Source organism: Caloenas nicobarica, chromosome 4 (assembly GCF_036013445.1).
Source record: "Caloenas nicobarica isolate bCalNic1 chromosome 4, bCalNic1.hap1, whole genome shotgun sequence".
In the NCBI taxonomy this organism is placed as follows: Eukaryota; Metazoa; Chordata; class Aves; order Columbiformes; family Columbidae; genus Caloenas; species Caloenas nicobarica.
Genome location: NC_088248.1, coordinates 65,059,441 through 65,085,977, shown reverse-complemented (window position 1 = coordinate 65,085,977; position 26,537 = coordinate 65,059,441). Strand labels below are relative to the sequence as shown.

General features: G+C 41.7%; 1 protein-coding gene across 1 annotated transcript; it reads right to left on the bottom strand.

Moving 5' to 3' along the window:
* Window positions 1-377: 377 nt before the first annotated feature.
* On the bottom strand, window positions 378-19,548 carry WDR1 (WD repeat domain 1). Its single transcript, XM_065634089.1, has 15 exons — window positions 19,307-19,548; window positions 18,941-19,062; window positions 14,920-15,010; window positions 11,794-11,941; window positions 10,207-10,387; window positions 8,237-8,314; window positions 7,421-7,501; window positions 7,070-7,303; window positions 6,143-6,230; window positions 5,122-5,278; window positions 4,384-4,471; window positions 3,211-3,321; window positions 2,562-2,735; window positions 1,609-1,753; window positions 378-1,312 (listed from the first exon to the last, which is right to left on the bottom strand). Exons 1-15 carry the CDS (start codon window positions 19,320-19,322, stop codon window positions 1,203-1,205), a joined length of 1,824 nt encoding a protein of 607 aa, XP_065490161.1. The 5' UTR covers window positions 19,323-19,548; the 3' UTR covers window positions 378-1,202.
* Window positions 19,549-26,537: the final 6,989 nt, after the last annotated feature.

The following is a 26,537-nucleotide window of genomic DNA, read 5'->3' as shown; positions in this document are numbered from 1 at the left end:
AAAAACAACACACAAGTCCACACAGAAAGGAAAGCTTAATAAAAACCAAAAAGCACTGGAGGGATAGTGGTAGACTGAGCAGAGAAGTTTTTTTTTTTTTTTTAAGTCTTCCAAAGTTCTGGACAGCAACAACTTCTTTTGGCCACTAGAGATGGTAATGAATCTTCCTACTACTTTGCATCAGTGTCCTCCTCCACCCTTGTTGGACCACTCGCTTCAAAGCACTTAAGTGTGTTGCAGAGCGTGAGAAGGGAACTAAACACAAGATCATGATCTGTTCGCATTAGGTAACAGCTTCCATGCAACTGTTCTGCACATGCAAAGGCATAAAACTTATTCAGCAAACACGATCTTCTCAAAAAAATCACTTCAAGTCATAACAATGCTTCACTGTTTAATTCCTGTATTTTCAAAAAGGTGGTAGAAGTACTGCATTTTTTTTAAACAACAACATGCTTCTCCTCCTTCAAACAGAAAAGATCTTTAATCCGTGAAACAGAACCATCTTTTTCTGACATTGAAATGACCAGACATTCTTAATTCGTGAAAGTAACAAATGTGTTTCTGAAGCAAGAAATTGCCACAATGATTTGTAAACATTATACCCACAACAATAAGTACATCAAAACCCCACACTTCCACCTTAAAATAAACCACAAAGCTTTGACATGAAATACATAAAAAGTTTATTATGTATGTACCCCATTTTGTTATCTGGAGGAGAAAATCTGAGGCAACAGTTTGGTGCAGTACAGAGAAGCAAAGCAATATACAGTAGCTGCACACAGCTGGATTGATTTCAGATCACAACTAAATATTCTTACTATGACCGTTAGTACAGAAATGTTCTGTAATTAGAAAAAATGAGAAGTATTACTCTCATGCTGTACAGTCTCATGTTTCTTGGTTAGAAAAGAACAAGTGATTGGGTTTGAATCTTTCACATCAACTTGCTCGGCTGTTGCCTCTGGAATGTTCAGCACAAAGATTAAGCTCCAGACATAATTTAAGTGCTTTTCATGTGCAAACTGTTACTGGCTAAAGCTTTCAAAGTACATTTAATTACAGATATGAACACCCTGTAAAGATATGAGGATATGATAGCAGACCCAGAGGCCAATACAGATTCTTTAAGAGAAATGCTATGTTCCACTGCAGTAGTTCTAGTCCCTGATTAGGTCCTTCCAAAGAGAGGGCTTTTTTCAGTTGTAGGAGATAGACCACTCTTTGACAGAAGCATCATGGGATGTTGTTACCAGAGTATGTTCATCCAGCCACGCCAAGCCGCTTACATGATGTAGCCTGTGAGCATCTGTAAGGCAGTGCAAAAAATCACAGAAAAGAATGAGGGCTAGGCTGACAAAGTAACTCTAGCACATATTCCAAATCTGATTTTCAGCTGCATTAAATACAAGTAGCGTATTTTAAAAGTGACGACAAAAAATAACAGAAGAGCTCTGGCCATTGTAGCAAGATAGAGGTTAACAAAGGTAAACTAGCCTGGGAACATTCAAAGCCTACTTACCACTAGCTCTAGAAAACAGACACAGTGCTGGATTTCAAGAACTACTTGCAACTTTCAAAAGCAAGATTTTGAAGGAAATATACCTGGTATCTTGACTCTGGTCTCTGGATCACTTACGGTCCAAACATATACCATCATGTCCATGCCTCCAGAAGCAAAGTGTTCATTGTCTGGTGACCAGGCAATACAAACAACTTTTGCATGGTGTCCGTAAAAGACGTTATGTTCCTATTTCAAAGTTAGAGATACAGTGTTATTTTGTTAGTTTAAGTTACTTTAGGAAATCATTGCCTTTTAATGTGTAGCATCACAATAAGCTACTGCAAGACTCCAGACATTCTCAGGTGCACGTGGACACTCTAAACCAAGCGGTGGCTTCATTTTATGCTATTTAAACACTCATCAGGCCAATAAACCCCCAATCTTTTGTAAAAAAACATTAAGACTTTTTCTATGAAAGTTAAACCTGCAAAGTGCATATGCAACAACTCACTTCTTTCTTAGAGGCTTTTAAAATAACCCCACAGATGCTTCTACAAGTAAAACTCTTTCAACTTTCATTTAGAAAATTAAATGTTTTTGTGGAATATCATCCTGCATTTTTACTTCAGTGTGGTTTCAGTCAAAGCATAGTGACTTTACAGGCTGATGTAGCTAAAAAGGAGAAATTGCCCAATTTTTGGTTCTTGGTTAAAACACACTAGACTGAAGGATAAAGCAAGATTCCCTGCCCCAACATATCCCTTTCTTTGCTCACTTCTTACCATGGAACTGCATGCCACAGCCTGCAGAATTTTATCGTCAAGTCTGCTTTATTTACTTTGTTAAATTTTATTGCACTGCATGATTCTTATCAAGTTGACCCTGCATTCTTGTCCACTTTACAAAAATGCACACAAATTCTCTGACAGATGCACCAATGATTTAACAATTAAGTCTCAGAAGCTACACTGTATTTCACCACAACAGGTTTATTCATGAGATGCCAGTCAATTTGTTTCTAAACAAACGAAACTCCTGTTACAACAGTTCTTACCGCATAGCCATCAGTGACACTAAACACAGTGACAACTTTGTTTGCATCACAGACTGCAAGAAAGGCACCATCGTGAGAATACGCCAGGTCAGTAACAGGACCTTTAGCTTCCAAAGACTTCTCATCATTTTTCAAAGAGGTTCCTTGGATTGAATACAAACGGACATTCCCATCCTGCAAATTAATAACGAAGAAAGGGGGAAGGTACAAAAGTCACTTCACAATAGAAAGAGGAAGGTTTACTGAATTTCTGGAACTTTTTGCATCAATTCTATCTGGTAGTGCTTATCTTAAGAATTGGTTACAGAACCTACCATTTATGCTGGCTACAATCCACCAAGTCTATAATATAGACCCAGTTTCTAGAATTTGCCTACTTTGAAGCATACACTGGGTAAAAATAATTACAATTTGAAAACAGCAAATACAAGATTTAAAAAATGAAATAGACCTTAGGTAACAATGGTGGGAGAACCTGGGGAATGAAAGCCCAGGGACACCAATTACACAGAGTTTACTTGTTACAATTCTGTTACTGTTACCAACTGCCCCCTACTACCTCTCAACACAACACAGCTACTATTATGAAATGCTTCTGTTACTAGTTCCAGTGTTAAAAGTAGTACAGTTTTAGGACATGCAACCTTACCGTTCCTCCCACTGCTGCTGTACCTCCTCCAGGGTGAATGGCTACAGCTTCTGGCTCATAGCCAAGGTCATCAATTGCAAAACATTTTTTCTTATCTTTCATCAAGACAATCTGTAATTGGAAAACCAGAAACTAAGAACCCTTCTTCAAAGTGCCTAATACAAAACTATGACTAAGTCACATTGCTTAATCATAAATACAAATGCACTCTGATTGCTTAGAAGTTAACTATACTCTGATCTTAAGGGAATGTGTGGTGACTAAACTGCAGTACTGGAGTAAAATCGTGTAACAGTTTGGGTTGGAAGGGACCTTCAAAGGTCATCTAGTCCAATCCCCTGCAATAAGCAGGGACACCTTCAACTTGCAGTACTTATGTACTCTAAATTAGGTAGTGCAAGGTATGCTTGACTGCCTTCAGCTTCATCTCAATTGGTTTGAATATGGAAGAAACGTGGACAAAACAGCATTTTTAGCAATGCTTACTCCCTTCCTGTTAAAGGGAGGCAGAACTAAATTAGTAGCAAGTTAATACTGCAATGTTAAATTTTAAGAGCTATTTCCTATGCAGTCCCATACCACAGACAACTGGAACTATAACTCACATGGAAAACAGGTTTGGACAACACTACTGAAAATCCCAAGCATAAAACCAGCATCCATACAGAAATCATAAATGATTAGAAGCTAAGCCTGCTTTGATACAAGGTAGCCCCGGTTCAATCTCTGGTTTTGTATGACCTGAATACTACTGGCAAGAACGCTAGAGCTAGCTATGCTGTACAACAGCATTAGTTAATTGGTTAATTGGATTAGTTGCCAAAAAACCAAACCAAACAAAAAAGCAGAAGCAAGACATTCTTTCCTACAAATCATGTCTCTGAACAGATCAGGCAAGAGCATGATTCAGAGTGGTGTAGCCTTCCAGCACAGAGCTGTATTGACAACAAATTCAGATGCATCCGCACGAGGGACCACGTGAAATTTAAATCTATAGATAAGACTATCAAATTGATACAGGATGCAACAAGGCAAGCCTATCAAGTATCCTGCTTAATTATGTTCCCCATAGCTCTTTCCCACACTAAACAGGTTTGTCAGAAGCCATCAAGTTACCATGCATGGCATTATTAACAGAGCAATTGTGCTGATAATCTGCAAGTTTATACTCACTTGTCCAATGCATAGAACTACAGTATAACCACCAGGACCCACAGCTAAACATTTTGGTTGAACATCCATTTTCACAGCATCCTGGCCACTGGATGAAGATGTGCCAAGGTGGAGAAGCAGGAAGGACAAAGCACAAAAATTATTCCATGCCTACCATTATTTAAAACTGTCTATTCAAATAATCACCCACTAATGATCGAGAACATGCTTTTTTTTTTTTTTTTTTTCCAAATGATCTGCAAAGTTTCCTTCTGTTTACTGTTTATAGCACTAGTATCTTGATCAGGCAGTATGCCTTCAAAGTGAAAGTGAATGTTACTACACTAGAGTCTAAACTTTTAAACTAAGTAGGTAATCTTAAAGCAAAATACTTTAAGAAATCATATTAACGAGTTTCCATGAAGAAACAGCTGTGTCCCACCCCTCCTAACCACATTTATTACCAATATTACTGGGTATTTATGAATATAAAACAAATGCCCTTCCCCCAGTCTCCAAACTAAGCCATCCAATAGAAGCCAGATCTCTATCTAACCTTTGGAAGGGATGAGACAAACTGAAAAGTCTGGGATGCATTTCTTGTTGTCACAGAAAAAAGCAAGGTTGGTACAGCAATCATTTCTACAGTTTCCATGGTAACTTGCAGCATAAAATCCTTTACCATGTAAATCAAGAAAACTCTTTCTGTAAAACAATTAGGGCTGCAATACTACAATAAAAGGCAACATTTTAACTAACCTGTAGTCCCTCTTGCTAAGGTTTGTATAGCGCACAGTATCATCCATGCTGCAGGTGACCAGCTGATCCATTTCATCCACTGCCATTCTAGAAACCTGGTTTGTATGGCCTTTCCCAGAAAAGCCATCATTCTCTCCGGTTTCAGAATCCCAATAATGTGCATAACAGAATTAAGGAACATCTGAAGATACTGGTGCAGTCAGATACAGCGTCATAAAAACTTAAATAATTGACAGAATAGCTAAGGTTAGAAGGGACCTCTTGAGATTGCTTGGTTCAATCCACTGCTCAAATCAGTGTCAGCTACAACAGGCTGCCCACTCTGTTGGGTTCTGAGTATCTCTAGAGATGGAGACTCTATGAGCTCCCTGGGCCACCTGTTTCAGCGTTCAACCAACCTCATAATCTCAAAATACTCATTAAATGAACCTCTGATATTCTGTAATGAGCTAAATGACCTACCACAAAAACCAGCAGAGTGGAACAATTAGCATTAGGTCCAAGAATGGGAAATACTTTTAAAAGAATTAAAGTTAGAAGTCCTGGAATATTTGCTTTCCCTGATGTTTTATGTTAACATCAATTTGAACTATTAACGTTATACTACATGTTTGTAAAGAAACGAGTCCTACATTTATAATGGTTTATGCCAATGTGACACCATTTTAATGCATCACAGTAAGCAGGATGAAGGATTGTAGTTTAATTTCTAAGTCTCAGAATACTGAAGAAAAGCCAACAGTCTTCTAGCTGAACACGCCCCAGCCTTAGCCCTTAACATGCCCTTTGAGAACCAGGCAGCATTCCCAGTGTTTTGCTCCAGAAACCAACAGGACTAAAATAGAGTCTCAAAAGTACAAGTTCTCTTCAGTAGTGAGACAGCCCAGTAACATCTGGGATACCAAACAAAGGAAACAATCCATGTGTCACACAACTACAAACACACACCCCAGTACAAGTGGGAAAAACACAACTGCATGTTAATGGGTCAGAACAAATATCACTATTATTCAAAGGATATTAATATGACCATCATTACTTCCAGAGTAAATATAGGACTTTCCACCATTTTTATGCACTGTAAGACACTGAATTGATTTACTATGACCCTGTGAATGAGACACAAGTAATAATTATTGACAGGCGATTTTTCATCTTATCACATACATAAATCCAATTATCTGAGAAGAAGTATAGGTTATTCAGAAAATAACGTTATTTTATTCACGAGCATTAAAAACCATGCAGAATACACCACTAATTAATGGTGCAGTCACTTAAATGTTGCAGGATTGCTATTTCCATATACTACTCCTTGAAGAGAAGGAATATGCAGTGCGAATATCCTTATTAGACTGGGCCAAAATATTTTCATGGCCTTTTCATTTACAAAGTTTGCTTTTCATGCACTTTATGATCCAGGGAAGAGGACTAAATATGGTCATGTACTCGCATCAACTGCCAGCACTATGGCATCAATAGCAAGAATCTGGGACGTCTTTTCTAGTTCATGTAAAAATGTGAGGTCCCGTGAGAGTGCTGTGTCAGCGAACTCTTTAATTCCTAAAATTAAAGCTCAATTGCACAGTACCCGTAGTCACCTTGTTCACAATACACTAGTTCTGGTAGAATGAGGCATCACTGGTAGCTTTTTATCTATGCTACATTTATTTTTTCATTTCAAGAACACTTAAAAGCTACTATGAAAGATAGACTGATAATCTTAACTGAAACCAAAACCAGTCTGTATATTTGCACAAAGCATAGTATCACGGATGTAACATTTTAACATCTTGATTCATGTTACTTACAAGAGTCAGTCACACATAGCTTGTCTGGTAAAGCTAATTTAACAAAACCATTTTTCAAGTTATTATTTCATCTGAACAACTTCAACTACTGAGTCATTTATTGAAGACACCAGTGCAACAACGGAAGTTTAACCTACCTTTATGACACGTAAAGGCTTATTTGGATTGTTCTTGTCCAAATAATTGATGTAGCCAGACAGAGAGAGAGTCACTAAGTGGTCCTTCTGCCACAAACAACCCAGCTGCTGATCCAACACATCTGATCCCATGTTAAAAGTACTGACAACAGAATTAGCACCAACATCCCAGATTTTAGCAGTTTTATCTCCAGAAGCAGAAAGCAACTGACTACTGTCAGGGCTCCAACTAATCTGTAAAACAAATGTCACCACAAGATAGTAAATGTATTTATTATTGCAAGACTTCACGGTTCATGAACTTGGTAATGAAATACTACAGACCATTTGTACAAATGAAGTGATACTCACAGCATAAATACCTCCATCATGAGCTTTCCCTCCACCAAGAGCGCACACTTTCTCTCCAGTCTTCCCATCATAGATAAAAATCTTAAGAGAGCACACAGACATGTAACTTAAAGGGAAAAGCAGTAACAGAAAAAATATAAGAACTGAAACACTGGTACTTGCACAGCACAGATCATTCCTTTGTTATATGGCATGCTTGCGTGTTTATCAAACACTAGGTTTCTGAACAAGAGGCATAAGTATTCTTGCATTTAAGACTAAACAAATGAGATGACAATTTTAAATAATCACAGAAAGCTACTCTGTACATTGGATCCTGATGTTTGAAATTGTGGAAGATGTTATGTTTTTGATTCCTGCTGTGATGGCAGCTGCTTAGCACCGCAGTCACGGGAGTCTGCCTTCTTCAAAGGAGGAGCTACCTATGGCAACAGGGTCATTATCAAACCTGCCCTTATCAGTGGGGAGCCTACATGGAACTGGGTTGCTATCTATGAGTTCAGTATTTTCAGCTGGACTTCAGTATTGTAACAGGGACATACATATTCCAAAAGTCTAGTATGTTCCTGCCAAAAGAACCGGTAAGAGAAGTAATATGCTAGGGAGATGGAACAGGGGGAAAAACAGAGTGAGAATACTCTGGTGGACGTCAGTTGCTACAGCTTTATAGGAATATACTTCAAAGTTTAAGCCAGTTATTTCTTGGCATGAAAAAAGCAGCAGCATGGATTTTACAATACTAATCCTATTCCCAAAATGCACAAGAAAAATCTTCTCATGCTAAAATCACTACAAAAAGAGTTCCTTGTTTTTTACCTGGCCATCTGCACTAGCCGTAGCAAGCCTGTTCCCATCAGGAGAAAACCTCACACAGTTCACAAACCGTGTATGGTCCTGTATGGAAAAAAAAGTAACAATCAGCACACAAAATAAGAAGAGACCTTTTTACATAAAAGATAATCCAGTAACAATGAAGTTCTCCTACATGTGAGCCGTGAAACAGCTGCATAGGAGATGCCTGCTGTAGAGAATTGCTAGAGATGTCTAGCCTTTGTCTAAAGAGGATCATGGGGATCAAGAACAGTCCAGGGAAGAAACTGTGACATCAGCACTGGTGTATTTCAAACAACTTAGCAGGCCACCAGGTGAGCAAGTACCCAGTTTCAGGGACAGGTAGGAAAAACCCCTCAGCTGCAGCCTAGATGCAAACATGGGATTCTCCCCGATTGGTCACTAAGTTCTTCTGCAACATTTACAGATTTTGACTCTTGCTTCACTGCACAAGTTAGTTTTATACACAGAAGAGTACTTTACCCTTCTTCTTGTAAAAAACAAGCATGAAGAATAAATTATTATTTTACTGGAATTCCATTTCTGGGAGACTCCATTAGTGGTGAAGTAATCAGGCAAGACTGATACATGCTCCTCAAATAGACCATTTACAAGTAGGAGACTATTCAAACCATGCTAACTAGAAAACACACATTAAATAGGGAAGCACCACAATGAGGCCAAAGCTCCCATGCAAAGAGATTTGGGAGACTATTTTTAGTATTATGAAAGGCAGGTTCTAACCTACTTTCTTTAACTACAGATTTATTTTTTCCTGATGATACCTCAAGCTCTAATCTAAACCATGTATCAGCCCATAGCAGAATCCCATATATCAACTCAAATATCACTTTAAAAGGAAGACTGTATCACATACTAGTCTAAGGAGCACTGGTAAGCAATTCAGACTTCATAATTCCAAAAGAACCAGCTTAGCAAAATGCAAGTATCAACTTAAGTTCAGAAATATATTGGGCAATCACATCATTTCATAGGATTGCAGAGCTCAAAACAATTCCTTTTCTAGAACTGGAATGGAATCCTTACTAAAGTCAGTGTATGCAGACTACTCAAGGCACACACTTAAGGGTAAAAAAAAAGCCCTACTACCGTATTTTTAAAAAGAAAATAAGAACTAAGCATCTTCAATTTCCTACTGTAGTAACGTCCAGTATCTCTGCAAAAGGTTTGCTGGGGCTTTATTGTTTGTGGTTTTTTGTTTGTTTGGTTTGGTTTTGTTTTTTTTTTTATTGAGGCAATAGACATGTCTTCTGCCATCAGAAACAGCTGCAGAAGCTTTTGGGTTTTTATTTTCTTTGGCCTCAAGTAACAATGAATGTCTTAAACATGGTAATTCCAGGCTTTCTTTCATTTACATTAGAGATTTTAACTAGTAGAATAATAAACAAAAAGTGAAAAAGAACACAGAAACAGAAAATTGACCACACAAGTTACATACTCATTCCACGTAGAAATCAGTTACGTTTTCAAACATCTACACTCACCCTTTCTAAGCTGCCCTGGGATTTCAGATTTGAGCACTCTTTAGCAGATTGGAAAACTCCATTCACACCACCACATTTCTTGAATCGAGCACCTTGGAACCTTGGAGAATATTAAGAAGTTCTACATGTCTGCACTGGAAAGCAGAGCTCAGAAAGCACCAATAGGGCCAATGAAACACCCTACTTCTTAAGTTATCAAAGAAGATGAATTGCCAAAAAACCAAGAGATGTGAAGAAGTACTTCAGATTTTGCTTTTAACCAATCATTTATTTCAGGTTTCTTGGCCTGACACAAGCCTCCAATTGTATAGATTTAAGAAAGCTACTTGACACCAATTATGCCTCAAAAGTTTGTTCTAACAGCTACTTGTGAGAAGAACTGCAACCTGGTTGGAAAACTTTTGGTCAACTTGTCGCACAGTTCAGAGCCACATCTAAGCTTAAACTCACACTTATTGTAAACTTGAACTTGAATGGCGGTCCCTCAAAGAAAGCGGCACAGTTGTCATCGCTGCCAGTTGCCAGACGATATGGTCTTGTTTGTTTAATGTCCACACTGTTGATCACTTTGTTGTGCCCAGTAATCTCGCCAACAGAAGAACCACTATCCCACAAGAACACTGCTCCAAATCTAGTTAGAAAAGCACATAATAACTACAATTCAGAAAAAATATGTGTAGGTTAACTCCTTAAGAATCTGCAAACAGTAGATTTGAGTGCACTCAAAGAAAAGAAATTAGGTCATCTTGTTAATCTCATGCAAGCGCATCATAGTTCCCTGAAGGCTATTTGAGATCTTGCCACAGAGAGAATCTAATCTTCAATAGGAGAGATTTGCTGAAGGGGACAGACAAGCAAGTTTGATGTATAAAGCTTCTAAAATTCCAAGATCCAAAAGATATTCTGCTGGTTTATAAAAGAAAGCAGTAAATTATTCCATCTGCCTAGGACACACAATGCAGAAAACTAGGCTAACAATGACATCTGATTATTTAGCCTATGTTGGGTACCATCACTTTTACAACTATTACTACTTAAAGGTTTAAGAAAGAATAGTTATAACAGCATTTGACAGTTCTTACTTAAAATCAACTTAAAAACCAAAACAAAACCACAACAGTATAATCAGTACAGTGGCAATAAACTGCCAGAGCATCACTATTAAAATTCTACAGAATCACTTCAGCAAAATTCTAGACTGAAAGTACATCCGCCTAACAGGAAACTACCAGAGTTTTTGAAGTAGGAGAGCAAATTTACACAGCATCTACCCAGGGGCAGGTAGGGGTGGAAAGGGCGATGGAGGACAAAGAATCTCTCTCAAAATTCAAAACACAGTACACGATGGGAATTAAAAAACGGTGCAGGGGGGTCAGGGAACAGGACCACAGTATGTTTTTCAGACCTTTAAGCATAAGACTACCTGGTCTGGATTCTCTCTGTCAGCCTTTAAACATTAAAGAAAGAACACAAACCTGACTGTAATGGGCATCTCATTTAGTCAGGTAAGGACAACTGGTTGTGATTTTCTCTTAACTACCATAATAAGGCCTAAAAATACCAGTATGCTGCTGAGGGAAAAAATTCAGATATCCTTTCTTTTCCTTGAATTTTTTTTACTCTTATTCAATCATGTCCTCTCAATTTGGGAGGGGTGAAATAAGAGGGACAATTGCCTCATGGTTCTTCCTTCCTAGTCTATCAGAATTAGACAAAAAAAAAAAAATCCATGAAAAGGCATACTGAAGAGTTATCATTGAGTGTAATACCCACCTCTAAAAAGCAAACAAGACCCACAAAATTTCTAAACTGAACAGTTCCAACAGAACTGTATTTTCCAAGTAGTTTTACAGCTGTCAAATAGTGCACAAAGATTCTGCCACAGAACAGCACAACTTGAAGTCTAAACAGGGAAACAAGCCATGATTTTCTTCCCTTGAAGAATTAAAAGCTTTCTGCAAAGAACCTGCTTTGTTAGAATACAGAGGTTTACAGTATATGTATATACATATACACACACACAGAAGAATTACTCACTTTTCCCTTCCTTCTCCAACCACAGCAATTCTCTTGCTGTCTTCAGTCCAGGCAAGGTCCTTTATTTTTCCAGCAAACGGCTGATACTCATACTTCAGTAGGTGTTCCTTCTGTGTAGTATCCCAGATTCTCAGCTTTCCAGAGACATCTGCCATAATAAAATAGAATATAACTATTGTTGCTACAGCATGGCTCAGTCACATGACTCAGCAATCTGCCAGGATACAGATTTTCAGCTACACTGAACACTTGTACTAGGGACCTATTCTCTTACCCTACCACAATTACTACAAATCACTTGATTTAGGAATGCTGAAAACTACAGCTGTTTCACTGAACTATGGTTTTAACCAGATATTGATGTTCAAGACATGCAGCAATAAATACAGAGAGACAACTTCTGCAAACAGACACGAAAAAATTGCGGAGTAAGAGGGTAGGAACTCTAATGTTTTCAGCTAGTATGTGCTAAGCATAAAAAAACAACGACCCCCTGCAACCCAACAGCTACAGGATCACTTACACTTCATTGGGAAGCCACCCTGTGTCTACAATAAGAGAGTAAACTGGGGAACAGTGGCTAACACACTAAAATTCATACCTCAGCTTTTTTGTACCTCCAAAGCAAAACCCATTTTGCATACAAATATGAGGTATATGTAAACATATAAAGAGATTTCTGTCCATAGAACACGATTCATGCACACTCATCAGCATACAAGCTTTGTACAGAAGCATGTACACACCTAACGTTGTGTGTGGATAGTGGCACTATCTAGATTACTACAAAGGAATCCAAGACTATTCAAAAGTGGTAACGTCACAAGCAGCAGACATAACACAGGTCATAACAATTTAAGACAATATAATGAAAGCTTTCTTGGTCACTGTTTCCTCTCAGTATTACAAAGACCTAGAGCTTGCTTCTATTCAGAGCAATTACTGTGGTGCAGCACCATAACCAGAGGAATTGTTCTATACACAGACAGGTTTATGCATCTCTAATGAAACCCACACAGCAAATTCTGTGTGTATTGGACCCTTCATAAAAGCCATTGTTTTAGAATAAACCATGTGCTAAAATATATACCTTTCACCTCAGCAGAACATTTTTGAGTTTAGTTTGCTAATTATTGGTGCATCTTTACAGTTCAATTTAAACATACAGCAACCCTGTATCTTTGGGACCTGATCGTTAACTCATCTTTTCTACTTCTGCCAAAAGGACAGATGCAGAATCCTCCATTTTACAGAGGGAATTTGTTATTGAAGCAGATTTTAATGTGGACTTCAAAAATCTATCTATTAATAGACGGAGCAAACACTTAGGACACATATAGCTTTAACTTTGTGGTGGTATCTCCCATTACTACATCTGTTATGACTGCAGTAAGAGAAATTACCATAAAAGCCCTGAAGCATATTGCCAAAGGTCTGTCTCATCAAGCACATGAAGTATTAATGCAGGCTGCACGGGTAATGCAGATTTATAGATAGAGAAATTAATCATACATGTTATACTTAGGAACAGCTTAAACAGCCTGATACTATCTTCAGACCCCATGCTCAGCAGTATCACAAAACTATTTTTAAATGACATAGAGAAGACACTTTTTAAGGGAAATACTGCAGCCTAAATTCATTTACTCAGGTATGACAGACAACTTCTGAAAAAAGTCAACTGAATACAGCCCTAGGAGCAAGGAGCTTCCTTAAGCTGATCATTAATGAAACACTTCTTCACAGATCAGGCTACTTATATATTATTGTTGTTTTAGAGAGGACTGAAAATCTACAAGGCTAAAAGAACAAAACAGACTCCTATTCTGAGGGTTAAGTACAGCACAAACCTAGAGCACCAAGTCTGTAGGATAAAGAATGCAAACTGGATTTTAAGAAGGTATTAAATTTGACATATGGTCCACACACAAGACTGAGCCAAAAAAATCCTGGCTCTCGTTCCTTTCAGACAGGGAAAGGTGCAAAAATAAATTTAAACAACAACAACAAAAAACCCTACTCCAAAACAGTTGTGCCAGTATTCTTAAAGGTTCCCCGGTGCTCAAAAGATACATATTGTGGTACAGCTTTCTGATACACAGGAAGCCAGGAAGGACAGAACATTTTACATTTAAAAAAATATTGTTCCCTTAAAATTGCTAAGAAACTTCCACTCTAAGACCTGTGCATGAGTCTGGACTCAATTTCTAAGCAGCTCATAATCACAATGTTTTATTTTCAGATACATTACTTTGAAAGTATTTCTGTATTTGGGCACACTAATTCTGAAGCATTTCTAATTGACAATGGCAAGTAGATTTTTAAAAATTCTATACATCAAGTGCAAATATTTTTAAGAAATGGAAGTTATTGTATCTACTAATATTCAATTGTATACCAGTCCTCCTGAAAAAGATCAATTATTTGAAGCAAGCTTCTATTAAAAAGTGTTTGTTTAATTCTTTGTAAGTTATTAAGAACTGCAGTCATTTCCACTAACAATCCAGGAAATTCATACTGTAGAAATCCATGTTAACCATTCTCAGACTATTGATTCATATGCATTACATGGAAACTGAGCATCAGCCTCTTCCCCTGCTAACTTACCAAAGAAAGCTTTTTTAATTCAAGTTACAAATGTTAAGGAAAGTCATGCCAAGTCTTGCCAAGTTCAGTCAGGAAGAAAGGAGGAGGAAAAAGAAAGGAGTATGCACTCTTCTAGAATACCTTCCCTGCTCCCAAAGCATCAAAGTTTATTAACAAACAGAAACAATGGTCCTGTATTTCAGAAATAACTTCATTCTGCTGCACAAGTCTTCATTACGCTAAGATTTGTTCTCTTTAATGCTTCTCACTAAGTATTTAAAGTTCATTTCTGGATTATTTCTGATTTAAATAATAAATTTTAAAGAGACCAAGCATGTCACTAAACTCACTGCTTTAGAAGGAGGTTAGAAGAACAAATACAGAAATCATTCCTCCCTCAGGCATGCATACATAATCCCATTGAAGCCTGTCACACTGACCATGTATATTCTATACATAAATGTGAAGCATTACTACTCTGTCAAGCACTTTAACAGCTCTGTCCACATATCTCACACAGCACACGCACTGATACTTTACCTCCAGATGCTATGTAGAATCCACTGGGAGCATACTTGGCAACTACAACCTGATGGGCATGCTCAGTGTAGATGTCAGCTATTGCAGGATTCTAGTTTAAAGGAAAAAAAAGAAGTTACTAAGTTGTATTTCCTGGTTTTCAAAGGAGTAAAATCAGACATTCAAAAATAAAATTCATAACTTCTCCTTGCATGCGTGCTCTCTCACCCTTCCTTCCAGCTTAAATCGAGCCATTGTCTAGAACTGAGCAGTGCAGTGCACATTGCTGAACACTGCTCTCCAGTACTACTAAAACACACTAATTTCTAACAATTGACACAAAGTATTTCCTCTAACAGCCAGAATTGCTGTGATCCTTTCCTCTTCAAAATCTGCTGAAAGGTCTCTGAATAACTCCACTCTCCAAAATAACAGGCCAAGCATCAGGCTTTCTTTTCATGGGGCAGGCCCAGGTAAGGCAGTTACCCAAACAGAACATTAAACACGAGCTGTACTTTGCAGCACACATCCAAAAGTTCTATTATAGTTGAGTACGAAAATTAAGCATACCATTTTACAAGATTACATGGCCATTAATCATCACCATGTACTCAAGATCACCAATGAGGTATACAAGGCTTGCTCTTTCTTGCCAATTGCCATCTGGTTAAAAAGCTAGTAGACTAGCACCAGAAAATATGTTTTCCCTCCTATCAAGAAATGTACTGGAGTTCTGGAAGAAATTCACTGCCACTCCATCATAATTTTCTCTCTTCAGTCTTAAACATGTTTTCAGATGCTTCAGGTTGGACAATAAAACTGACTGTCTCAGCAGATCAGTAATGTTACACTACAAAGGTACCATACAAATCAAAAAAGGATGAAACCAAGGCAAAAATCTGCTCTCAAATGAACTGTGTAAAAAAGGTATTCTACACATTTTCCAAATATAGTGCATGTATGCTACAACAGTAATACACCATACCTTAGAAGAATTTTTCTACTGGTTAACAGATATCTCCCAGCACCAGAAACTTTATTCATATAGTAAAAAAAAAAAAGTCCATTTTAACTACTATAATTAATACAGATTTATTCAATCACACCAGAAAACCACCTGATGTTATGGTATGACTCAGACATCCAATCAGGAAAAACTAAAACACCCGCTCTGTGTTAGAAAGCAGACAGTCTCCTGCTTGCATGAGATCTTGCTGTTGCAGTACTGCTACATCTCAGGAAACAGAATACAGCTTACTCATGCAAGAAGCAGCTCTTTTTCATTCCTGCTTTTTATACATTGCTTGAGTGCATTATAGCCCTCCTTAAGTCACAATCATCTGCATTTACAGCATTACAGCATGCAAGTCACTCTCCATTTTGTGTGCAACTCGATTTTATCTATGCAAGACAAGACAATATTTTCCCCTTTCTGTAACTGCATCATCTACAAGTTCAGGGAGCTTAAAAACCGCCGCACTTTGTTAGCAGTGGTGTTCATTAGCAGCTGCTATTTTACAGCAAGAATCTCCAAGGGTCCAGGAAGCCAAGATGATGAGAGACTGGACTTAACAGACTGACTTAAGGGGTTAAACACAAGATAGATTCCCAAATTTAATATACAGTAAACGCATTCAGGAAACCAGGTAATAAGTCAGAGCTGCCAATTTAAATGCTGTTTGATAACATTATTTCTGCTTGTAAAGTCAGTTTTTTAACTTGTATGTCTTTCAGATCAAAACCCAAAAAAAGGTCACTTCTAAAGAGATTTTAGGATAAGATTATATTGCTAGCTGGGACAAACACATTACCTAATACCAGACTCAACAAGAGTGAGCTTACGTGGCTTATTTCGAACACTGAAACCAGAGCCACATATGAAAGTGAGCAGTTGAAGTCCCAAGCTTCAGAGTAGATTCAGACCCATGAAGACAATAAAATATTAACAAGGTATGAAACCTTACAAATACCACTAGTCCTTCTGACTCACAGTGCTTTTCCAGCACTGTTCCAGGACTTTTTCTTCTTAAAAGTTGTCTCTAGCTCATGCTCAAAGATCAAGCATTAACCCCGAACACTATATTCATCACCACTGGTTAGCTAACACTAGATAGCTTCAGACTTAAGAGAAAGTTGATCACTGCATTTTAATGTTATTCGAGTACAACCACCCCACTGGAGAACTGTTCACTGAGGGATTACACGCAGACTTCCTAGTATTTCACTTGGATGCTGCAAACTATTACAGGCTTCCGTATTTTTCAGAGAAGACACAGCTCTCAGCTAAGAGCGGACACGCTTCCGCATTGGTTTGTGAACAAACTACAGCGTGCTCCAACACACAAGCCATAGCACAGGCTTGGGTCAATCTCTGTGTCACTGCTACAGTATGTTCCACAGTTGTCTGCAGAGCGTCACCTGTCAATTATTAACAGTAGCACACTCTCCTTAACAGCCAGGTAAGTTTGCGTATCGGCACAAATTACACCATAAAACTGAAGGATTTATGCCTTCCATTCTCAGCTTCCCTTGAGAGTTTAAACAGCCTAAATTTGAATTCCCACAATCCCACCTCGCCTGTACTCAGACCTTGCCAGGTGCACTACATTCTGACTCATGCTGGGACCAACATTTGCACTGGGCAAATCTTCAATGAGCTGATTCAGGAAGATAAAAGCAAATTGTTTTCTTCCAATTTAACCCCCAAAATAGGGTCATATGAGTACTAATGACAGTGCGAGGGAGAAAGTCACAATCCATAACTTGAGCAAAAAGTGTAATGTAAGCAGAGTGGCTTTTCTCTCTCCTCTCATCACACTGTGTGCCATTACAGTGTTTAATTGGGGCTTCTGGTTTCAGAAAATTGAACTTTTCTTAACACCAAGAGTGAAACACTATTACAACATTATACTGAGACACCGAAACCAGAGTACAAGCTCATTTTTTAAGTGGATGAATTTATACTGATATCAAACATGAAACTTGCAAAGAATTAAGCTATTAGTAGCACTTCTGTATTACAGCATGACAATGAAAAAATGTCTGAATATAGTAGGGGTCATAAGATAAATCAGGAAAATAGGTAATCAAAAAAATCAGTTTACAAAGATGATTTACAGAAGCAGCCATAAACAAATCCATTGTTGTGGAGACCTAAAAATTCCAGAAAGGTATGACCTACCCCCCTGCAGGCCACATCTGCAGTAACCGAGGAACTAAATCTAGGGGAGGATTTGGTTTTCTAAAGAACAAACATTTACTTTGAAGAAAAGTATTTTTTGAAAACCAGTAGCAAGACAATAGCCTAGACATGTAATGCTTCCTCCCTACTTCTCAAAGGGATGCCATCTTTGAAAAGAAATAATTTAAATGACTCACTTAACATTCCTCTAGTTACCAGCGGAGAAGGAAAAAAACAAAACAAAACAACAAACCCCAAACCTCCCCACCACTGAAAACATTAACTGGGGCATTCTAATATTTAATCGATGAGAAAAGTTCCCTGTAACCAGGGCTGAGAACTCAATACATAAACAGTTTGCCAGAGAGTCAAGCAACTGACAGATGTTTTGATTTCTGGAGGGTAGGAAAGGGAAAAAATAAGCTATGGACTAATGCCTTTAAAGACAGGTGTTTGTAACCATTTGCTTCTCTTAGAAGCTAAAGCCTCAACACAGCAAATAGGGAAGTTCATTTATTAGGCAAACACAACACTCAACTTCATAATAGCAATACTTCAGAAGATAAACAGGGCCAACAAGAATATACCAGTCTTGTCTACAAATTCTATGCAAAGAGAGGGAGAGAACTGCACATTTTACTAAGATTTACTACAGGTTTTAGGAGTCGTTGCCCATGGTTTTATGCCTGAGTCATGCACCCTGCTTATTCCCGTGATGCTGATCACAGATTTGTGATCTCAATTGAAATTACTAACTGTGAATGAAGGAAGCACAGGCTACTAAAGCAGAGGGGCTGGGAAACAAAATAAAACTTATCTAAAGCTCTAGACTACGGAAAAAAATAAATCAGGATACATTACATCTATGTTTCTGATGATGACACATTTTCCATTGGTATAAAGAAAATTGTTGCCCTTAGGATCACCTCCGATAATTTTGGAAACGCCTCGTTCAACCTGCGGGAGGCTGGCGAACACTTTTTCTACAGGAAAAGGAGAAAGGGGGGAGGAAAAAAATAAATAACTAAAATAAATACGAGGTTTTAATTTCTCCCCGTTCCCGGACGCCAGCCCAGCAGGCAGACCCCCCGCCAGCAGCCGCGGTCACTTGTTGCTGTCAGCGAGGACCCACCCGCCTCCGGCCCCCCGGCCCGGGAGTCCCCACCGCCGCCACCCCGCGGCCCCTCCGCGGCCCGCGCCTCGCCGCTCCGGCCCGCCGGTGCTTACTGATCTCGTACGGCATCCTCGCCCACTTGTTACTGCGCGGGCGGCGGCACTAGGAAGGGCGGTGGGCGCAGCCCCGCAGGCGGACCGGCCTCTGGCTCCGACGGCCTCTGGCTGCGACCGGCCTCCGGTTCGGCTCGCTGCGGACCGGCCTGTGGCGCCGCCGCCGCCTCAGCCCCGCGCGCCCAGCGGCACGAACCAGGAAGCGCCCGCGCGGCCCGCCGCTCTCCCCTGCCTTTGACCATATATAGTCAACTCTGCTCGCGCCGCGCCGCTCCCCGCCAGCCCGCGCCCCGCTCCCTCCCCCGGAAATGCCGTCGGCTCGGACGGGCCCGGCGGGGGCTGCGCTGAGGCGGCCGCAGGAGCCGGCCCCGCCCCGGCAGGGAGCTGCGCGCAGGCCGCGGCGGGAGGGCGGACGGGAGAGCCGCGGCGGGCGCCACACGGCGGCTCTGCCCGGCCTGGCGGTGGGCGCCGCCGGGCGCGCTGCGCATGCGCGGGGCACCACCCCGCTGTCCGTTTCTGCGGCGCATGCGCGGAAGCGGCGCGGAAGCCGCGCTGGCAGCGGGCGGTGTTATAGGGCCGGCCGGGGGCGGTGGAGCTGCGAGCGGAGAAGTTTCGCGCTGATCCCAAGGGAAGGGGAGTGCGGGGAGAGGGGGAGGACTGCGGGAGCTGCGGGTGTGTGGAGAAGCCGGCCGGGGGGAGCCGCCCTGCTTGGGCTGTCACCTCCGCCCTGCCATCCCGCCGTGTGCTGGCGGCTGCGGGGCAGCTGCTGGCGGCTGCGGGGCAGCTCCCGCCGGCTCCTCACGCAGCGGCGGCAGCTTCCGCCCGCCACGGCGGCACCGGGCGCGGCCGCCGTGGGGAATTGGTCCCGGTGACGGCTGTTGTGGGGACACACCTTTAGTTTTGCTTGGGAGCCAACATACTTGTTGTAAGGAGCCTTTGAAGGAGGAATGCTGTTTTTACAACTGATCTGGCACCCGAGCCCAGCGGGGGGGAAGGACCGAGAGACATGAGACTGTGAATCCTTAATGCAAAACAAAGTCTTCGAACTAATCCCGGAATGCAGACTGATTCCTGCATTTGAAAAAGTTAACCTAGGGGGAAGGGTCCAGGAATGCATATTTTAAATAAATCGATAAGGGGAAGGGGGCTGTTAGGTGAATGAGCGTGTGAACTGAGGCAGGCGTCGGGTAGTCTGTAAAACCCCCGTACCCAAACAACGGGGAACGGGAGGGAAATTTGCGGCTGGGATTAGGGTGATACAAGCAGGGGCTTTTTGCCCTATTCTGTGTGCCTACCATTGGGTAGAACACCCGGTCTAGCAAAATCATTAGTGTGCTTTGCTGAGAGATCGTGCCGAGGCCTATTATATTGGCAAGATGATAATTTCTTACAAATTTGGGGGCTCTCCCGGGAGTCGAAGTCAGCATCTCAGGGGTCCCTATCGCCGAAGGACGGGAAGGCGCGCCCTATTGATTTCAACGGTCCTGTGGATTGTCGGTGGGGACTCCAGGTTACCAGGGCTTGAGTCTGCTCTAGCAACCTCTTGCAGAGGCTATGCAAGTTTCTGGTCCTTGATTTCCTCCTTTTACAGAGGTGTTGGGAAGGCCCTTTGTGTCTGCAGTCAGTATTTCCCTGAAGATCAGTCTTAACCTCATTCCTTAAACGTTTATGATTATGGTATAATTATTAATGTCTGGGGCATATTTTCATAGTTTTATGCCATTTGACTCCAGATATTGCTGAGGTGCTTTACAAACTGCAAGTTTATCTCAGAATTGTCCCTCTGAGGCCAAATTAGATGTCTGCTTAAATTAACACGGCCAGCAAGCTGTAAGGAGACCAACATATTATCCTTCATGTCTCCTATATAACTGGATAAATCGTATTTTTCTCTCCTAATGGTATTAATATAAATCATGAGTATACCATCAGTTCTGCATGATACAGCAAGGCAAAGCATTTATATCTAATTGGGAGAAACTCCTAAAATGGGTGCTGGTTTGTCCCTTTGTCCCTTTAACTTGCCTCTCTGATTAGTTTTTTTTTTTTCCATATCAAAGGGGAAAAAGGCATCAGGATAGATGAGTATGACAGGAGTGCCTTGCACAGCATGTGAATAATAGTATATAATAATACCAATACTCTTGGCAGGTTCTTGGCCAGTTGACCTGTAAAAAGGGTGTGGGGAAGCCCTGTAGGATTCTCCTTCAGGGGCTGGGTGAATGGGTTGGGTGGGTGGGAAGAGAAATAAAGCTTTAGATTCTCAAATGCAAAAGGAATCAGCATTGCAGCATAGGCCTATAGAGACTTTCATACAGGCAGGTGTGGGCATTTCAGGATGAAAGAATGCCAAAACTTCCCCAAGAACTGTGTTGAATTGGCTTGTATATATAACAATATATATATATAAAGTCTGATTCTGAACTATTTAAGTAGCCTTCAGAGACCTTTCTTTTCCATGCTTCCCTGAGCTTGATTTTAAGTAGAGTCTGCCAAGATGACCCCACTGAAAGGGGAATCAGAGCTTCTTAACTGAGAAGCTCCTTAAGTGAGATTAGATTAATTCCATTTTTAACTGATTTCTTAAATGACTATACTCAGGGATTCAACGTGTTAAATGTCAGGAAACATTTCCTGTTGAATAGGAAGTAGTTCTAATGTGGTACTAATCCAAAGCCCGGTATATTCAGTAAGAGTCTTTCCAATAACTGCAGGTCTATAAAGTTCAAAGCTCTACAAATTTAATAGTTGCTAGACAGGACAGAAAGAAAACTTTTTTTTTCTGTTTCAAAGGGCTTTAATGTACATGCAAAGAATGCAATGCTAAGTGGCAGAACAAAAATTAAATACAGCAGTGAAATTTCATGTGAGCTTCTTAGCTCTATCCATCTGTGTTCAGACATTACGATAGCGTTGGTTTTTTAGTGGTGGAGTTATTCATGCTTTAAAAGTGGATTGCTAAATGTAGTTGACAATGATCCAAATTTCTACTAGAATTTCTGGATGATCTATAATAACTAATTTTCATAGGGCCTAAAGACCCAAAAGTTAAAATCATCAACACAGAACTGTCTGGAAAGCTATAGAAAGACAAAGGCTTACTTCCTTAAGGGAATTAAATGTGTAAATCCTGTTTAAATTGCCTCTTTCCACTGAAACTACTGAGAATTGGGTGTTTAAATAGAAGTTGAAACCTGAATCTCTCTGTGGTGTGGCAGCAAAGTCATCACCTGGAATATATGTGTATATAATGGCGACATTGCAAGGAGGTATTGAACTGTTTTATCAAGTCATCTACTGATCGTTGTGCAATCTGTAGGCATCTTTGGGCTACGAAATAATTGAAAATGGAGGAAAATAGCTTTTGGAACAGATTACATGTGAGGTGACGTCTGTGAATTGCTATAGGCATATACCTCTTTCGAATCACCTACTATTTGACAGATGCTATCATATAAGGAAGAATTTTGAATATTTAGAAAGAGAATGCTGTTGCTGAGAATCTGGGCATGATCGTTAATTATGGCACGTTGTCAGGCCTGTGCTTAGACAGGAGGATAACCAGCATTTAATGCTGGGGACATTACATTGTCCTGTGGGCCTGTTTGTTAGATGACATCTCATTAAAAAGGAAAAATTCTAGAAATTATTGAGTTTGTGACACAGAGGACTTTGTGTAGATGGTCACATCTTCTGTCATAGCAAAACCATGCAGAACCACCAGCTTACTGAGAGAAATGCACTAGAGTAATGGTAACAATTATTTTGAATCAATAAAAAAAAGGTCTGCTGATTTCAAGAGTCAGTTCAATTAAATTAAATATATCAAAAAAGGAGATACATATGCCAATAATGCCTTCTCACATGGTTGTCCTTGAGTATCCTGCTACTTTGGACTTCCGAAGGGCAGAGTTTGATCTGTTCAGAAGGCTGGTTGGCAGAGACCCTTGGGAGACAGTCCTGAAGGACAAAGGAGCCCAGGAAGCCTCGTCTCTCTTCAAGAAGGTAACCTCAGAGGTGCAAGAGCAGGCTGTCCCTGTGTGCTGGAAGGTGAGCCAGCGGGGAAGAAGGCCAGCCTGGCTGAATAGAGAGCTGCAGCTGGAACTTAGGAATGAAAAGAGAATGTATAACCTTTGGAAGAAGGGGCAGGCCACTCAAGAGGAATACAAGAATTCTCTGAGGTTATGCAGGGAGAAAATTGGAAAGGCCAAAGCCCAACTAGAGCTGAGCCTGGCCACCACTGTAAAAGGCAAGAAGAAATGTTTCTATAAATATATTAGCAACAAGAGGAGGGCTAAGGAGAATCTCCATCCCTGATGGAGACAGAGGGAAACATAGTGACAGAAGATGAGGGAAAGGCTGAGGTACTAAATGCCATCTTCGCCTCAGTCTTTAATAGTCAGAACAGTTGTGCTCCAGGTACCCAGGCCCCCTGAGCCAGAAGACAGGGATGGGGAGCAGAATGAAGCCCCAATAATCCAAGGGGAAATGATTAGCGACCTGCTACACCACTTGGACACCCACAAGTCTATGGAGCCAGAAGGGATGCACCCAAGCATGCTGGCAGAGGTGATCACTGAGCCACTTTCCATTATCTACCAGCAATCTTGGCTAACTGGGGAGGTCCCAGTTGACTAGAAGGTGGCTAACGTGATGCCCATCTACAAGAAGGTCCAGAAGGATGATCCGGGGAACTACAGACCTGTCAGTCTAACTTCGGTGCTGGGCAAAGTCGTGGAGCAGATGATCTTGAGTAACATCACATGGCACATACAAGAGAACCATAGGATCAGGCCCAGTCAGCATGGGTTTGTGAAAGGCAGGTCCTGTGTGATCAACCTGATCTCCTCCTACAACAAGGTGATCCACCTAACAGATGAGGGAAAGGCTGTGGATGTTGTGTACTTAGATTTCAGTAAGGCCTTTTATACCGTATCCCACAGCATTCTTCTGGAGAAACTGGCAGCTCATGGCCTGGATGGGTGGATTCTATGATGGATAAAGAACTGGCTGGAGGGCCGGGCCCAAAGCGTTGTGGTGAACGGAGCCAAAACCAGTTGGCAGCCGGTCACGAGTGGTGTTCCCCAGGGCTCAGTATTGGGGCCAGTTCTGTTTAATCTCTTAGTCCGCAGATGACACGCAATTGGGTGGGAGTGTTGATCTGCTGGAGGGTAGGAAGGCCATACAGAGGGATCTGGAGCAGCTGGATCGTTGGGCTGAGGCCAATTGTATGAGGTTTAACAAGGCCAAGTGCCGGGTCCTGCGCTTGGGTAACAACAACCCCAGGCAGCGCTACCGGCTTGGGGGAGAGTGGCTGGAAAGTGCCTGGCAGAGAGGGATCTGGGGGTGTTGATTCACAGCCGGCTGAACGTGAGCCAGCAGTGTGCCCGGGTGGCCAAAAAGGCCAACAGCATCCTGGCTTGTATCAGGAATAGTGTGGCCAGCAGGACTAGAGAAGTGATTGTGCCCCTGTACTTGACACTGGAGAGGTCCCACCTTGAATCCTGTGTTCAGTTTTGGGCCCCGCATCATAAGAAGGACATTGAGGTACTAGAGGGAGAGCAGAGGAGGCGACGAAGCTGGTGAGGGGTCTGGAGCACAAGTGTGATGAGGAGCGGCCGAGGGAGCTGGGGCTGTTTGGCCTGGAGAACAGGAGGCTGAGGGGAGAGCTGATCGCTGTCTGCAACTGCCTGAAAGGAGGGTGTAGCATGGAGGGGGTTGGTCTCTTCTCCCAAGTACCAAGTGATAGGACAAGAGGAAATGGCCGCAAGTTGTGCCAGGGGAGTGTCACAGTGGCACCCCAAATATAAGTTTGGGTGGACTGGCACTCCAATAACATAAGATAAAGGTCCGGATATTACATTAGGAAACTATTTGGGGTGCAGCGAAATAAGAATGAGGATCCACAGCGTGCATATACGCACGTACAAGAAAACAAACCAGAGTCCTCTCTGCCCCGTTTTGCCCATAAGAGATAAAAACTAGCCTATTGCGGCCAGGACTTACGCTTGCCTGCCCCAGGCAAGGAATTTACACTCGTTTGTCCCCGACGAGGAAGGTACACTTGCCTACCAGGCAAGGACTTATTAAAGCATATATCCAGTAATTTATCACTCACCCACATGCGGAGGTGAGGTGCTCCCCATCCCGCGAGGTTACCTTAGATGGCTTCTCCGTTTAAGGGGAGGGACTCCGGCAGCATGGCAGACCCGCAGCTCCGAGGAGACCACACAAACGGGGGTCTCCAGCGGGAACCCCATTTAGAGTCTGCTCAGATCTGGCTGTGGGCATTCCAGAAGCTTCTCGGCTTCTCTGGGCTGTGGGCGCTCTCGGCCCCTCCTCTGCTAACGCCTCTGCCCACCGACTCTGGGTCTCACAAAGAGCCGTCAGCTGCCCCATTGAAGGCCCCAGTTCTGAGAGGGGGGTGGGCAGCTACCAGTGCAACTGCCGCACCAGTTCTCAGGGCGTGTGGAGGGGGGAAGCGCAACTGCCACAGGGAGGTTTGGATTGGATATTAGGCAAAAATTCTTCACGGAAAGGGTTGTCAGGCCCTGGAGCAGGCCGCCCAGGGAAGTGTTGGTGTCACCACCCCTGGAGATGTTTAAAAGGCCTTTAGAGGAGGTTGTTAGGGACATGATTTAGTGCTGGAGTTAGGTTATGGTTGGTTAACAACAGACCACTGCTCTGCCAGTGGTCACTCCTGAGAAAGGTCTGACTCCTTTGCCCTCATTCCCTCCCATCAGGTATACATGCAGAGAGGCATCTTCTCCTTCAAATGGAAGCAGAGCATCACACTGGAAAAGGACAGCAAAAGGGGACAGGAGAAGCATTCTGTTTTGGTCCTGCTTATCTCAAGATGCTGCCCCACTTCCTCTACATCTGAGCAGGCAGAAACCTACAACCTGCTCACATTCCTCATCAAAATGTTGCACAGACACTCACAGCCAGAGGGTTCATTCAAAGAAGCTAATTTATTGTCATCTTTATGTCACCTAAAGGTCCCAGAGGGGATCAGCTCTTTCTGACAGGATGGGTGGTGTCTTCAGCTGGAATGGTGGAGATTCCGCAAGCTCTGGTGATGCTGAGCTCCTCTTGAGCAGTGTCACCTCCATGCCTAATTTGCTCAGATCTGCGGCACAGACTCCCCAGGCAGTCTCTGGGATGAGCGAATTCTCTGTCCCAGTGTCCAAAACTGTCGCCGGGGCCCAAGCAGTGTGAGAGGAAAGCAGAT

What these genes read in the sequence shown, in the direction of transcription:
- WDR1 (XM_065634089.1), bottom strand. An exon ending in TCATCATCAGAAACATAGAT is followed by an intron (nt 15,011 to 18,940) that starts GTAATGTATCCT and finishes CCTTTAAACTAG; the next exon opens with AATCCTGCAATAGCTGACAT. An exon ending in GTTGGAGAAGGAAGGGAAAA is followed by an intron (nt 10,388 to 11,793) that starts GTGAGTAATTCT and finishes TTTTCTAACTAG; the next exon opens with ATTTGGAGCAGTGTTCTTGT.